Genomic DNA, 14,358 nt, shown 5'->3' with positions numbered 1-14,358 from the left:
TGGCGCTGACGGCTGCCGCGGCGCTGGTGCGCCTGGCCCAGCTGGGCGCCGCCGACGTCCAGTGGAGCCGCTTCGTACGCGGCCGCCCACGGCACTTCACCAGCTTCGAGCAGGTGGCGCAGTTGAGTGCGGCGGCCCGTGGCCTCGTGGCCTCGTTGCTCTTCTTGCTCTTGGTCAAGGTGAGGGATGGGCCGGCGAGCACGGGGCCTGGGCGCAGACCCCAGGGGACGCTGGCTGACTCTCCCCTTCCCACAGGCCGCCCAGCAGCTGCGCTTTGTGCGCCAATGGTCCGTGCTCGGCAAGACGCTCTGCCGGGCTCTGCCGGAGCTTGTGGGGGCCACCTTGGGCTTGGTCGTGCTCGGCGTGGCGTATGCCCAGCTGGCTGTTCTGGTAGGTGGCTGTGCAGGGGTGCTGGCCGGGCGAACGGCTCAGCCCGGCATACACTTACTCGTGTCGCCGCCTCCGCAGGTCGTCTCCTCTGGGGCGGACTCCCTTTGGAGTGTGGCCCGGGCCCTCCTGGTGCTGTGCCCCAAGGCAGGGGCTCCCACCCTGTGCACGGCTGAGTCTTGGTCCTTGTCCCCGCTGCTGTGTGGGGGGCTCTGGGCCCTGCGGCTCTGGGGAGCCCTGAGGTTGGGGGCGATTCTTCTCCGGTGGCGCTACCACGCTCTACGAGGGGAGCTCTACCGCCCTGCCTGGGAGCCGCAGGATTATGAGATGGTGGAGCTGTTCTTACGCAGGCTGCGCCTCTGGTTGGGCTTCAGCAAAGTCAAGGAGGTGGGTACGGCCCAGTGGGGGGGAGAGGGACGCACCCTGGGCCCAGGTGAGCCCAGGGTGCAGCCGGACTGACCGAGCCCCTGTGCCGCCCCCAGTTCCGCCACAAAGTCCGCTTTGAAGGGATGGAGCCGCTGCCTTCCCGCTCATCCAGGGGCTCCAAGTCTTCCCCCGACGTGGACGTGCCCCCGTGCAGTGCTGGCTCTGATGCCTCATACCCCTCCACCTCCTCCAGCCAGCTGGACGGGCTGAGTGGGGGCCTGGGCAGGCTGGGGTTGAGGGGGGAGCCGGAGCCCGAGCCTTCCCGTCTCCAAGTCGTGTTTGAGGCTCTACTCATGCAGTTTGACCGGCTCAACCAGGCTACAGAGGACGTCTACCAGCTGGAGCAGCAGTTACAGAGTCTGCGAGGCTGCCGGAGCAGTGAGGCCCCTGCCTCACCTCCCCCTGGCCCCTCCCCAGGCCTGTGGCCAGCCCTGCCCAACCGCCTTGCCCGGGCCAGTCGAGGCATGGACTTGGCTACAGGCCCCAGCAGGGTATCTCTGCGGGCCAAGAACAAGGTCCACCCCAGCAGCACTTAGCCCCAGGGAACCTGGACTCATGTCCCTTCCCTGGGACAGGGCCTGTGGCTTTGCTCTGGCTCCTCGCGACCAGAGTGGACACCATTCAGTATTACCTTCTGCCGCCCTCAAGGTCTTGGGCCAGGCAGACGGCTGCACACAGGTTCCCCAGAGAGCAGGCAGGCTCTGTCTGTCTGTCTGGGAGCTTCAGCACTTTAAAGAGGCTGTGTGGCCAGCCAGGACCCAGGGTCCCCTCCCCAGCTCCCTGTGGGAGGACACAGCAGTATTGGACGGGGCCCAGCCTCTGAGATGCTAATTTATTTCCCAAGTCCTCAGGTACAGCGGGCTGTGCCCGGCCCCCTTGGGTAGCCATCTCCCCATGCTAAGGATCCGGGCTTTGGGGAAGGCTATTCCACACCTCCGTCCCCTTCCCCTAAGTTATTACTCTCCTGCTCCCTGCTCAGTGCACTCACCTCCAGCTGCCATCTCACTGTGTCTGTCAGTAATTTATGTGAGGTTGAAATGTCTATATTTTTGTATGTCACTATATTTCATTAGGGCTGAGGGACTTGGTGGCTGAAGCTGGGCCCTATGCCTACTGTTGCCCACTATGAGGGGGAGCAGGGACTGTAGAGCTCACCTCCCTTCCCCAGACATCTGCCACGACATGGCTCTGCGGGTGTGGCCTGGTCTGGGGAAGCTACATCTGTTTATTGGATCCGAGTCTGGCCTTGGGCAGGTGCTGGACACCACTGGAGGACACAGCTGCCCCCAGCATTCTCATCACCACTGTGGCCCTGTTTTCCTCCCTGCCCGAGGCTGGGCAGCGAGAGGGCAGCACCTGAGCCTGCTGGTATCAGGTCTGGGTGAGGAGTAAGACTAGTACATGTCAAAGGGGAAGGTCTGTGTGTGTGTGGCAAAGACCCTGCAGTGGTTGGGGAAAAGACCTGTCCCAGGGGCTGGCTCCTGGGCTGGGGAAGGTGTGTGACAGAGTGAGAATGTGCGTGAGAGGCCGCTCCTGCAGATTGAGGCCTGGGCGGCACCAGTGCGACCGTCCCCAGGGGGCCCCTTGGAGCTGGCTACGCCTGCTTCTGCGGATCGCTTCTGTGGGCATGGCTGCCGCCATAGCCTCAATCCTGTCCCCACAAAACAGACAAAGTCAAATAAAGGAGCTGTCTGACTGCTACCTGTGCCTCTGTCTTAAGTGCCGAGGGCTAGGTGGGCACGGCAGTTTATTTCATTTACACATAATACCGTCTAGTGACACATGGGGGGCAGGGAGGAGCCAGCCGCAGCTCAGATGACAGCCACAAGCCCTGGGCGTGTGCCCAGCATCTTGGGCACCCCAATGGGACCAAGCACCGCCCTGTCACAGCCTCACACAAACTCTGTGAAGTCATCCACGGAAGAGATGAGGCGCTTCCGCTGGCCAGTCTCGTAGGTGGGCGTGGGCTCAGGTGGGCTGGGCGCTGGGGCTTTGGTGTGGGCTGGAGGGTGCATTTGCATCAGGGGCAGGCTGGGGTTCGAGTAGTGGGCTTCCTCACGGATCTGTGGGGGAAGAGGCAGCACATGCTCTGCCCAAGGCAGCCACTGCCCTGCAGCCTGGGACACTAGCTTCCACCCTAGTTGACCATCGTATCCCTAACAGACCCCCATCATCATTACCCGGTGGCGAAGCCGCTTAATGTGGCGGAGCCGGGCAATCCACTTGGAGGGGTAGATGTCAGTGGGGTTGGAGCGGCTGTGGTGCACCTGTGAGGCCATCTGGGGACAGGAGGGCAGGGTGGTGAACCCTCCATCAAGTGGCACTATGGGCCCCTCTCGCCCACCAGGCCCTTGGAAACCACCTCCACTCACATTTGCATGCAGTGCCATCTGGCGGGCCACGAAGGGCAGGTTGCGGTCAGACACGATCTTGGCCATGCTGGTGTCCACGAGGCCCTCCATATCTGGGGAGACATGGCACTAACACAGCTCAGGGTCCTGCACACCACCCCACCCCTCCCTGCCCCTGCCTCACCTTTCCTGCACTGCAGCGACACCAGGTTGCACTGGTAGTCCAGGGGGGTGATGATCACGTGGACGAAGTTGAACTGGCCCTGCCCAAATAAGAGAACGTGCTGAGGGCCACTTTCTGCCATTCCCTCACTTAGCTCAGGAGGACATTTGCTCACCGGTGTGTTAGACATTTGTCACCTCAATGGGCAGCAGTTAACCACCCACCTCTGCACCCAGACTTCCTCCTCACCCAGCCTGGTGAGGTCCGCATCACTGGCTGGACCCAACCTGCTCCACACCTGAACACCAACACCTGCATGTGCTGGAGCATCTGCCTTCACACACACGGCCCCCTCCATGCTGCCCAGCAGACACCCTGCTCCGTTGTCAACTAAGCAGACACCTGGGCTCCAGAGCACACTTGCATCTGATGCCTACATGCTGACACACCCCAAATGTCTCTCCAGCCCACACACCCAAGTCCCTATTGGCCCGGCAATGACAGTGCCCTGAGCGCCCCATCTCATGAGTGGCACACCGTTCCCCCACCCCCCACTGTTCCTGGATTCCCTCCCTCCACTCTCTGCATTTGTCCTGAGAGTCACACCAGCCCCCCACAGGCACTCCTGCCCTCTAGCAGATCCTCTCTGCCCAGCAGCCCCAGGGTTTTTGGTCAGTGTTCTCAGACACTTCCTTGTACATTCAGAGTAAATCCAAATGCCCTCCAAGTGTAGCACTTCTGCCCACCTGCCCTGCCTGGGACCCTGCCCAGTGCTCCCCATCACCCTGATGCCCACCAAGGACATGGACAAGCACTGCTGTGACAAATCTGCTGACTGAGCCCACCTCCTCCCCATGTCCACCATCTAGGACATGGGTGATCTTGGTGCCTACCCAATGGCACTGTGCGTGATAACCAGGTAAAAGGCTGAGCAGACAGCCAGAAGGGACCTGTGAGAGCCACGGCCACGAGAGCTGCTCTGAGCAGACTCTAAGAACCTATGACGTGCGTGCACCCCGCCAAGCACAAACGCATGCAAATTCAGTCACTCCTGACAAAAACCACAGCACCACAGCAGCAGGGGCCACAGACTCTATTGCAAAGAGGAAGAAACTGAAGCTTAGAAAGATTAAAGACCTGTGGCAACATCATCCTGCTCCCCAACAGCCTCTCCCAGTAGATGGGCCACTGTCATCACCCTCATCACTGAGATCCACCACTCAGGACAAACCAGTGGACACCTCCAACCAGTCCAGGAGGCGGGGACAGAGATGCCCAAGGCTCAGGCTTTGCCTGAGGGGCCCTGCCCACCCTGCGGCCCCTCACTCACTCTGATGGTGCCCAGCTTGAAGTCCTCGCCAGAGTCATTGTAGACAATGGAAACAAAGTCGTTGCCCAGGTGGCGCTTCTTGTCACAGCGGTGCTTGTCCACGTCCTTGGTGGGCATCAGGGTGGCAATGTGGAAGACAGCTGTGGGCAGGGTGAGGTTGGGCTGGTCAGGGCAGGGCCAGGAAGGGACTTCTAGGGCTGGGGTCTGTGGGGATCCCGTCAAGGCCCTCTGTGCCTCTCTCCAGGCCTCTTTTGGTTTCTCCAGAGGCTCTGAGGGCCTGCAGGAGCCATGTCCTCGGCACCTAGCTAATGGCACTCAGCAGAGCCCCGAGGCAGAGCTGCCAGCGCTATTGATGCCTCAGTGCCCAGGCTGGGGAACCAGGCTGTCAGGGTACCTTGCATGATGTCATCATGCCAGCAGTACGTGAACTGGCCGTCCTCGCCACACACATCCAGGCCACCCAGGTACACCTTATCTGGCTGGCAGTCCTTGAGCTCGATAAGCTTGCCCAGGCCTGTCAGGAACTCTGTGTACCTGTAGGAGCCGTGCTCGTTGGAAAGGATGGCAAGCTCGCTGCTGCTCTGCAGGAAGAGGAGGAGAGGCAGGGTGGTTCTGCCCCCAAGCTGAGCCTGTTCACACCCTACCAGGGTCCCATCAGTCCCCACCCCTGGCTTCAGGGTGCCCCAGCACAGCTAAGAAGGGTCTGGAGGGATTGTCATTGCTGGAGGTCCAGGGGTCACACAGCAAACTCATTCTAACAGCTGCCCAGGCCAGAGACCTCGGTGTCACCTGTGACTTCCTCCTCTCTCACTCTCCATGTTTAGTCAGCCAGCAAATTCAGTCAGCTCTATCTTCAAAGCACACCCAGAACTCTAGCACTGCTCAGCAGGCCTGTGCCCCCACGGGGCTGCTCCTCTTGCTGGGGCTGTCGCTGCCCCACCTCCACCCACTCTCCACTCAGCGGCCAGAGGAACACTTTCAAACCTCAGGGGAGTCATGTCAACCCCTGGCTTAGAACTGCCTGAGGCTCTCCTACCTCACCCAGAATGACGGTGCAGCCTACAGTGGGCTCTGAGGCTGCCCACGACTGCCAGCCCCATGATATCCCTCTCCTGTCTCCTCCCCAGCTGCGCCCCACCCCAGAGCCTTCACACTTGCCACCTTGTGTGGGATGCTCACCTCCCCCAACCTACAAACATGCTCCCCTCCCTACCTTCCCTGCCTCTGTTCAAATGTCACCTCACGGGCTGGCCGGTTAGCTCAGTTGTTTAGAGTTCAGCCTCAAATGTCACCTCACTCCGATCATCCAACATGGACAGAATCCTCCCCACACCACACACTGACCTGCTCCCTGATTGCCTACAGTCTTATCTCTGGCATATGCACTGCTTACACACTGACCTGTCATTCTCACGTCTGTGTCCCCAGCACTCAGCACAGGGCCTGGCACAGAGCTCAGTGAGCACCTGATACTCTGGAGGATCATGCAGTGGCTGGTCTCTGGAGAAGGGAAAGGGGCCCATCCCCACTCCCACCACAGGCAGGGAGGCCCACTGGCCCTGTCCTGGCACCCAGGACCCTGCAGCCCAGTAGCCTCACCTGACCTTCTCCCACATACAGGACAGCAATCTTGTGTGTGTCGTAGGACGGGATCTGATCAAGAAGCTGCACCGACCGCTCAAAGGACTGTAGCCACACAGAGCCCCGCCTGAGCCCAGGGCAGAGGCTGCCCCTGCTGCCAGCCTCACCCAGATGCCAGTCCACAGAAAGGCTGTCCCCACACAGATAGATCTCAGCAGGCTGCCACGGGGAGCTGAGGCTTTAGCCCTCGGCATGCCTAGCCCCTGACCACCACTGCCCAGAGCCAAGGACTCCCACTGTGTCCCCCACCCACATGTGGCTCCAGGGGAACTCTGCAAAAGAGGTGGGGCATGCCTACCTCGTTGGGCAACAGGATTGGCTTGTTGGACTCATCACCAAAGAAAGGCGAATGGTACAGCTGTAGGAAGACGAAGCTGCGGGGGAGAGAGGTGGTGAGGGCTGGGCTTGGGGCCCAGGTCAGGGTCCTGACTTCACAGCCACAGCCCATGTGGAGAGAAACAGGGTCTAAGCCCCATCAATGAAGGAACTGCACTCGTCTGTGGTTCCAACTAGCCACAGTGCAGAAGACATGAGGACCTGTCCCCCCCAGCCTGCCCAGGGCACCATGTCCGCATGGAAAGGGTGACTGGGAGCTCCAGCTAGAGAGATGAGACCCACCTGGGGTTGATGCCCGGCACTTTCTCAGCATTGGAGGCTGCAGCTCTGCTCTTGAAGGCATCCCTCTCTACTCTCTTGCCCCTGCGTGATGGGGCCGAATCAGAGATGGTGTAACCTCGCGGCCGAAGGCCACTGGGTGAGCGGGGGGAGCTGGAAGGCAAGGGACTCTCGGGCTGGGCAAGGCCCAGACCCCGGCTCTCTTCGCCTGGGGCTGACCAAGCAGCACCTTCCCCATCCAGGATCCCTGACTGTGACCGGGTCTTGGCTTCAGGACTGAGCCGGCCAACATCAGCCTTGTCCCCAGGGTCCCCAAGGATGTCTTGCAGGGTCTGCAGCTCGGGCGAGGAGCTGGACTTGCTCAGGGGCTGTGAGGGCTGGAAGGAGAGGTCCACAGAGGACTGGTCTCCCTCAGAGGAGACGGCCCGCTCGATGGGAATGGCCCCAGCAGCCAGCTCTTCTGCACGGAATGACTTCTCCTCCTGGCTAGAGGTTGAGGATGACTGGAAAGGACCCACCCAGAGAGAAGCTTGTCAGGAGGTGCCCTTAAGCCCACCTGGGCTTAACCTGAGGCCCTATCTTTCCCCCAGCCCAGGGCCACAGAGCCACCCAGGCCCCAAGCCATGGCCCCTACCCTCCGTGCAGCAGCAGCTGCCTGTGCCCCACACCAAGTGGTGCCTAGCAGACACAGCGCCAGGAAACTGAGACTGTGCAGCAAAGACGTGGAAGGACATCTTGCCACTTCAGATAAGAAAGAGGGAGCAAGACTTGCCCAAGCTCACAGAGACCAGCCCTCCGTAGTCAGAGTGCAGGCCTCGCCCGCCATCAGCCCCTCGGCTCAGCCCCACCCCTCTCCCCGCTCTGCCCCTCCCAGCCACCTTGGCCCCACCCCTTGCCCTGCTCTACCCCTTGTCCCTTCCTCCAGCCCTCTTGACTCAGGGGCTGGGCCCCCAGGGCTCCCAGCTGCACTCACCCTGCTGTAGGCCTCAGCGTGCCCACAGTGCCTGTCTGTGCCCAGAGCTGCCTCGAAGTCCTCCAACTCAGGGGGCTCCATTGATGCATGAGCTTCTCCTGGACCTCCCTCCTCCAAAACCACGGCAGAGTCTGGGAGGACAAGAATGGGGCTGCTGAGTGCGAGGCCGGCCCTGGCACTCACGTGGCCTCAGAGTATCAGCTCTGCCCTGTTGGAGGGAAGCAGGGCCTGCCCAAGACTCTGCTTGCTGTTGCTGCCTGTAGAGTAGGCTGGGAAGAGGACGCTCTGAGGGGCTGGGGCCTGAGCCCTGACACATGTCTCCTGCATGGACTCCTGGAGGCCAGATGGCAGCCGGCTCTGCCCACCCATGTACACCAGAAGCCGTCTCTGCACTTCCAGTGGGGCGGGTAGTCTAGGGCAGAATGGATGCCTTTATGAGGAAAGAGCTCCCACCTGAGACCAGCCCTCAATAACCGAGGAAGGAGGCCGAGTTTCTCCGTGACTTCGGACCCGAAGAAAAGGCTGGCGTGGGAGAGTCCCCTCCCCATATGCATACACAGGTGGGAGCCACGCCCACGAACAGAGGCTCACCCGCCAAGTCCAAGCTAGAACCACAGCTGGGCGTGCTAGGAGAGAGGGCACTAGGTCCCAAGCAGCATTTCCTGTGCCATCAGCAGGGCAGGGTACGGGTGAGTAGAAGCCACCGAGGGTCAGCGCAGCCCACGGACACCCCCGCGCATAGCCCCTGCACACACGCAGCCTGTCAGATGCCGCCAGAACCCATCTGCACAATGCCCTTCCTAACTGGCTCCTGCCCACACTTGGGACCCTGGGGCTCAAAACCCACCCTGCTAGGGCCTGGGGGAAACAGGCCAGAGACCAGGCTGTAGCACCCTTGGCCAGCCTGGACGAAAGGGGGATGCAAAGTCATTTGTGAGCTCACAATGCCAATCAGACCACTGAGTCCAGGGCATGGTCAACTCGCCTGAGTCCCAGAGCCGGGCTCAACCTCACACAGCTGCCACCCACCAGAAGCTGCAGCTTAGCTGATGTCACCAAGGAGACCTAGGGCCACCCTCATGACCTTGGGCCTGAAGAGAGGCAATGAGGGCTCGTACACTTTGGGAACAGAGCTCAGCCACAAATGGGCATGAGTCAAAGGGGTTCCTGCCAGCAAAGCAAAAGTGTTCTGCACAGATATCCTCATGCAGATTGGGAGCCTGCTCCCCAAGGGCGATGAGATTCACCGACGGGACCATGGAGGGTGACCAATGAGGGTGATGACAACAGCATCTATGAGGCAGAGCAGGGCTCTGCAGCAAACACCGCTTCCTTAACAAGACGCACGAATACCTGCCCAGGAAATGCTCCTGTGCAGCTTTCCTTGGCAACTGGACTGGTACAGGGAGGAGAAAGAGGCCACTGCAAGGGAAACCACGTGAGCGGCCAGGTCAGCAGGAGAGCCTGCACACAGGTTGCGCAGAGAGGACAGGCACCACTAGTCTGCACAGACCCCGAGCCTGGAGAGGAGAGAGGGGAGGGCCAGCGGCGTCCGGCGCAGGGTGTGGGGGGACACACAGGTCCTAGCTCTCCAAGCTGCATGAGCAGGGCTTTCGGGAGGAGAGTGCTTCCCTCCTCACAAGCAGATGTCCTCAGCCTCCAAGTGCCATCTACGGCTACAGGGAAGGGCCCAAAGGCCTGGCCTAGAAGGATGGCACCAAGCCCGGCCTGGGTAGGGGAATGAGAGTGCATGGGCAGGCAGGTTCAGGAATCCAAGCCCAAGCCCAAGCCCAAGCAGGAACTGCAGCTGTGTAGTGCCTGAGGACAGCACCAGCGCCCCATGGAGGGTGCTGGGCAAAGGCCTTATGGGGCTCTGCCCATTTCCGATGCTGCCATCCCCAGCAGCATCCTGAGTGAGGACCAGCCAGTATCAAGTCTCCAAAACAGAGGATCCCTTTGGCAGGAGTGAGCCTGCTCCCAATGTCAGGGTCCAAAGCACCAGAGTCCTCCCACACACCCCTGAGGATGACAGTGCCAAGACGGGCTTGAGGACCCCACCCCAGGCTGTGTGGAAGACCTCAGTGGAGGAGAACCACACTACCATCAGACTGAGCACCAGGCTGGTGGGAGCCGGGACCAGAGCCGCCCAGGACTCCGAGCACAGGCCTGCCACCTGCTCACCTGTGTTGGAGCGTGGGAGAGTGGGGGACTTGGCCGTGCTGGCTGCTGGAACTGACAGCGACTTGTACAGGGCTGTGTCCCGGTGCTCCTTGAAGCGTTCAGCCGCCATGAGGGCATTGGACAGCTCCTGCAGAGGCATGTTGTTGATGTCCGAGGAGAAGGGGCTGAGTGGGTTCTCCAGGCTCATGAGCCAGCTGGTGTTCCCTGGGGAGGGTGGGCAGCACCCCTCAGGCCTCACATTCAATGCCTCCAACCAGCCATCCCCTCAGGTCTCCCAGGGCAGTCTCCTGTGCACCAGGCAGCCCGGGACCACAAGGCCAGGGCCAGCCTCTTTGGCCATCACCCTCAGGGATGGGCACTGGGGCCAGCCTCAGCCAGACTCAAGGGGAGCATCTCAGAGCAGCAGCCCTGCCCAGAGCCCTGCAGCCAGCCCCCATGTCCTCTTCTCACTACCTGGCCCACACCACACCAAGGTGCCTCCTGGGCACTGGGCACTGGGCCTGTGCTAAGGCCTTCCTTTTGCCTGAGATGCCCATTATGGGCTGAGTTGTGTCCCCACAAAATCCCTGTGTTGAAGTCCTAACCGCCGGACCTCAGAATGTGACTGTATTTGGAGATGGGGTCTTTAGAAAGGTAATCAAGGTTAAATCAATCATTGGGGTGGGCCCTGATCCAATCTGACTGGCATCCTTATAAGGAGAGAACACACTGTGAGAATAAATCTCTATGGCCTGAGCTGCTCTCCCCATCAGCAACCTGGATCACCCCCCCACCATTACCTCCCCAGTGTCCCCACGGCCAGCTCTGCCGCTTGATCCTCTGTGCGTCCACAGCCCTATGGGTAAGCCCCACACTTACTACACTGGGGCACAGGGCCAGATGGGCACAGGGCTGCCTTGCAGAAGCATGGGGAAGCCCAGCCCAAACTGGCCTCTCGTACCTGTGGGCCTCCGGACCAAGATCTCTGCCCAGCCCTGGGTTAGCAGGGGCACGTAGGCCGCCAGGTTTTTCTTCTCCTGTGCTGGAGTCTGGGCGCCCGCTGAGGCCTTCTCGGGCTTTGTGGCTGGTGGAGTCTGTGGTCCTGGAGAAGTGGAGCCACCTGGGAAGTGGGAGGCGGGCACGTCCAGGGCACCAACTCGAAGGCCATGGCCCCCTGAGGAGGAGGATGGAAGGCCTGGTGACCACGACCTGCCCAGGGCTCTCTGATGGTGCTGGCCTCAGCGGGCCCAGGGCAGCAAGGGCCAGACCAGGGCCTGCTTGGGCTGTAGCAGAGGAAACTGCCAGGCAGCCAGGCTGAGGGCTCACAGGACACACCAGCAGTGAGAACAGGCCCTTAGCAGCTGGGGTCTCTCTCCACAGCTGTGCAGAGGTGCTGCCCCTCCCATGCAGCCTGGGACGAGCGTCAGAGACCACATCCCAGGGGCATCAGGAAGTGGGCCAGGCCTGAAGCCGGCCACTCCACCCCTCAGGTCCAAGGGGCCTTCCTGAACACAGGAACCCACACAGAGGCAGCTGAGGCTCACCCGACATGGAGCGGACCCGGTCCCGGGCCCCGCGGGACAGCTGCTGTCCAGCCTGGGACTCCAGCTTGGCCGGCGCCTCCTTTGTCTGTCGCACATGCACTCCGGGGTCAGAGCTGCAGACAGAAGTGCCCACACACAGGGTAACTGGGGTCCCCCCAAGGGCCTCCAAGCCAGCACGGCCCAGGCCCACATGGATCTGGCTTGGGGCAGCCAGCATGGAGGCCAGGCAGGCTTGGGCAGGAGAGTGCAGTCACCTTGACTCTGGGCCGCCCTGAAGCTCCCCTGAGTCTAGGCCCAGCAATGACCGGGTCCCAGTCCCCACACTTGTCGTCACGGTGACAAGCTTGTTCCCAACCAGCCACGTCTTGGTCCTGCCGCCTGCCAGGAGGAACTCTCCCACAGGAGACCTAAAAGCACAAGCAGCATCCACTTCCAACTTTCTGGAGGAGGCTCCCAGTCAGGGTGCCTCAGCTCCTGCAGGCTGGCCCAACCTCAGGAGCCCAGAGCACCCGCAGCCTGGACAGCCCACAGCAAGGAGGACCCATGTAGCCATATACTTGCTGCCCCAGTGTGGACCAAATACAGCCACAGACAAAAAGCTAGATGTCTGCATTCCTGGCCCCAGCCCTGAAGCACGGTCTCATACCTCTTGGGGACTGCCGTGAAGTTGGAGAACACATATCGGGCCATCATGTCCAGACATGTTTCTGTGAGCTCCAGGTGGAGATTTTTTAAGTTGTCGTCTGCCTGAGCCATGGAGTTCTCATCTGCAGATCCCAGGCTGGCACTGGTGAGGGATGTCTGTATCCTGCTGGAGGGAGAGGCCACAGCCGGGGTCAGGGCGCCGATGGGGCTGGGCCCAGCCACCTACCACCAGGGGACAAAGCTCAATGCATGCACAGCTGAGAGGGCCTCGCTCAGAAAGACCCAACCAGGGCACTGTGGCCACCTGAGCCACAGCCTTGAAAATCGTGTGAACCACATCATCCCAGAGAGGAGGGGAGACGCCTTACGGGAAAGACCCAGGTCCCCTGGTCAGAGCAGATATTTAGGAGACTGGAGAGACAGAACATCCCCTCTCACCGAAGCACACAGGAGAGCTCGTTAATAGCTTTGGGACAGAACAGATTAGTCATGCAGAGACATGAAGGCCATGGGAGACAGACTGAGATTGCATTCTGCCCACAGGCCGCCTCCCAACCAGGACACAGAGGATCTGGGCTCTTTATGCTCAAGCTCAGGCCAGGCTAGCCTGGGCTATTGCCTGAGCTCCACATGCATGCCAGGGACTGAGAGAAGGGCTTATGCAGGTTTAATTTTGGTGCAAATTTCATAGCCTCTTTGCCATACGTTTTTGTTCACGATAAAGAATTTGCTAGAAAAGAGCCAAGAGAGAAGCTTCACTGGGCACCCCCATCTCCCCCAACCCCCGGCCAAATCCCACATGACAGAAGCCAGCCTGAGACTGGAGCCCAAGCCAGGCAAATTGGCGGGGAAGTGGGTCCCTGTGCAGTGGGACGAAGAGGCTTAGAAGGGGGTCCAGGTGAGGACACAGGCAGTCCCTCTGTGAGTGCAGCCTGGGCCAGCAGGGATGACCCCCAGGCAGGCAACTGTTGAGATGTTGGCACCTGAGAGCTGGCAACTGCACCCAGACACAGCCAGGGGAGCCCAGGCCTGCCCCCTGCCCAGCCCCTCACAGGCTGACCCCCACCCCAGTGTCCTGCACAAAAGCCCCTTGTTCCCTTTTCAGCAACAACAGAAAATAAACCTTTTCTAGAAAGAACCCCCAAAAGAGAAGCCCACTCTAGAGAATATGATGAGGCCAAACCCCAGAGAGTGTGTCTCACCCAACCCGCACGGGCACTGCTTTTATCTGCAAAAGCCCCTGCCCTCCAGGGACAAGCCTGTGGGCAGCTAGCCTCTGAGGATGCTGTGCAGCCACCCGGGCTCATACGAGGCCTGGGGACAGAATGCAACCTTCCAACCCTCGTCACCAGGCTCTCCTGGGCCAGGGGCTGGGCTCTCCTCTAGCCCAGGCCTAGGGCGACGAGGTCATGCAGGCAGCCCCATGCACCACCACCCGGGTGCTCATGGGGTCAAGCTCCAGGGTCCGTGCCCCCCACCCGACACAGCCCCGCTACCTGCGGACCACATGTTCAGACACACTGATGCTGCGGCACCGGAAGGCCTCGGCTGCAGAGCTCTCCTTGCACTCTTTCACAGGTGGAGAGTTATTCCAGCCTTGTTTGGGGGGTCTGGCTATCCTCAAACTACCGGGTGAGGGAGGAAGCCCCACGCCCAGAGAGCCCAGCTTCCGGGAAGGGGACAAGCCATTGGAGGGGTGAGGAGGGAAGGTCCCAGGCCACAGGGTCGGGGCGGAGAGATCCCACGGGTCAGATGAACAAAGAGCCATGACAAAGGACAGTTAGCAGGGGAGAGACAGGAAACAAAAACGCATAAAAATACATCTCATGAACATGACCGAGAAAAAGTAAGGCTTCACGCGTGCTACCAAACAAAGAACATTAGCACAAATTAAATGTGTGGATTGCCCGCACGGCAGATTCCAGGCTGCACTGACCAGGCACCCCCCACCCCATGGAAGGCTGGCACCACCCAGCTCTGGGATGCAGGCGGGCACTGAGGCCCCAATGACCACACCCTGAAGTCACTGTGAAAAGAGGCCAATTCTCAGCTCGAGGCCTAAGAACCCCAGCAATGAGGTTCTGGCCACTGATAGCCTAGATTAACTCCCAGCCCCCAGGACT

At 60.7% G+C, this 14,358-nt stretch overlaps 2 protein-coding genes across 10 annotated transcripts in view; one reads left to right on the top strand and one right to left on the bottom strand.

Moving 5' to 3' along the window:
* Positions 1 to 2,514, top strand: part of PKD1 (polycystic kidney disease 1 (autosomal dominant)) — a 35,096-nt gene extending 32,582 nt beyond the window's left edge. The window contains exons 43-46 of the mRNA XM_008581692.1: positions 1 to 179; positions 256 to 390; positions 469 to 774; positions 870 to 2,514. The exon at positions 1 to 179 is cut by the window's left edge and continues 26 nt beyond it. Of these exons, the coding sequence (XP_008579914.1) occupies positions 1 to 179; positions 256 to 390; positions 469 to 774; positions 870 to 1,349 (1,100 nt within the window). The 3' untranslated portion in view covers positions 1,350 to 2,514. The remainder of the gene's footprint in view (positions 180 to 255; positions 391 to 468; positions 775 to 869) is intronic.
* Positions 2,506 to 14,358, bottom strand: part of TSC2 (tuberous sclerosis 2) — a 35,423-nt gene continuing 23,570 nt past the window's right edge. The window contains exons 25-41 of one of the 9 annotated variants that reach the window (XM_008581703.1): positions 13,732 to 13,860; positions 12,237 to 12,401; positions 11,845 to 11,997; positions 11,591 to 11,703; positions 11,008 to 11,220; positions 10,068 to 10,271; positions 9,240 to 9,308; positions 7,887 to 8,017; positions 6,917 to 7,416; positions 6,597 to 6,672; positions 6,257 to 6,343; positions 5,052 to 5,238; positions 4,658 to 4,797; positions 3,349 to 3,427; positions 3,186 to 3,277; positions 2,994 to 3,092; positions 2,506 to 2,876 (exon numbers count right to left, since the gene is read on the bottom strand). In XM_008581703.1, coding sequence (XP_008579925.1) covers positions 2,706 to 2,876; positions 2,994 to 3,092; positions 3,186 to 3,277; positions 3,349 to 3,427; positions 4,658 to 4,797; positions 5,052 to 5,238; positions 6,257 to 6,343; positions 6,597 to 6,672; positions 6,917 to 7,416; positions 7,887 to 8,017; positions 9,240 to 9,308; positions 10,068 to 10,271; positions 11,008 to 11,220; positions 11,591 to 11,703; positions 11,845 to 11,997; positions 12,237 to 12,401; positions 13,732 to 13,860 — 2,608 coding nt within the window. In that variant the 3' untranslated portion in view covers positions 2,506 to 2,705. Of the gene's footprint in view, positions 2,877 to 2,993; positions 3,093 to 3,185; positions 3,278 to 3,348; positions 3,428 to 4,657; positions 4,798 to 5,051; positions 5,239 to 6,058; positions 6,132 to 6,256; positions 6,429 to 6,596; positions 6,673 to 6,916; positions 7,417 to 7,886; positions 8,018 to 9,239; positions 9,309 to 10,067; positions 10,272 to 11,007; positions 11,221 to 11,590; positions 11,704 to 11,844; positions 11,998 to 12,236; positions 12,402 to 13,731; positions 13,861 to 14,358 lie in introns of those variants that run through there. The other 8 variants (XM_008581711.1, XM_008581718.1, XM_008581723.1 and 5 more) reach the window with 8 other exon arrangements.

This window comes from Galeopterus variegatus, unplaced genomic scaffold, assembly GCF_000696425.1.
Source record: "Galeopterus variegatus unplaced genomic scaffold, G_variegatus-3.0.2 Scaffold92, whole genome shotgun sequence".
NCBI classification, from domain to species: domain Eukaryota; kingdom Metazoa; phylum Chordata; class Mammalia; order Dermoptera; family Cynocephalidae; genus Galeopterus; species Galeopterus variegatus.
The sequence above is the reverse complement of the archived record's forward strand: the minus strand, read 5'-3'. Positions and strand labels throughout refer to the sequence as shown.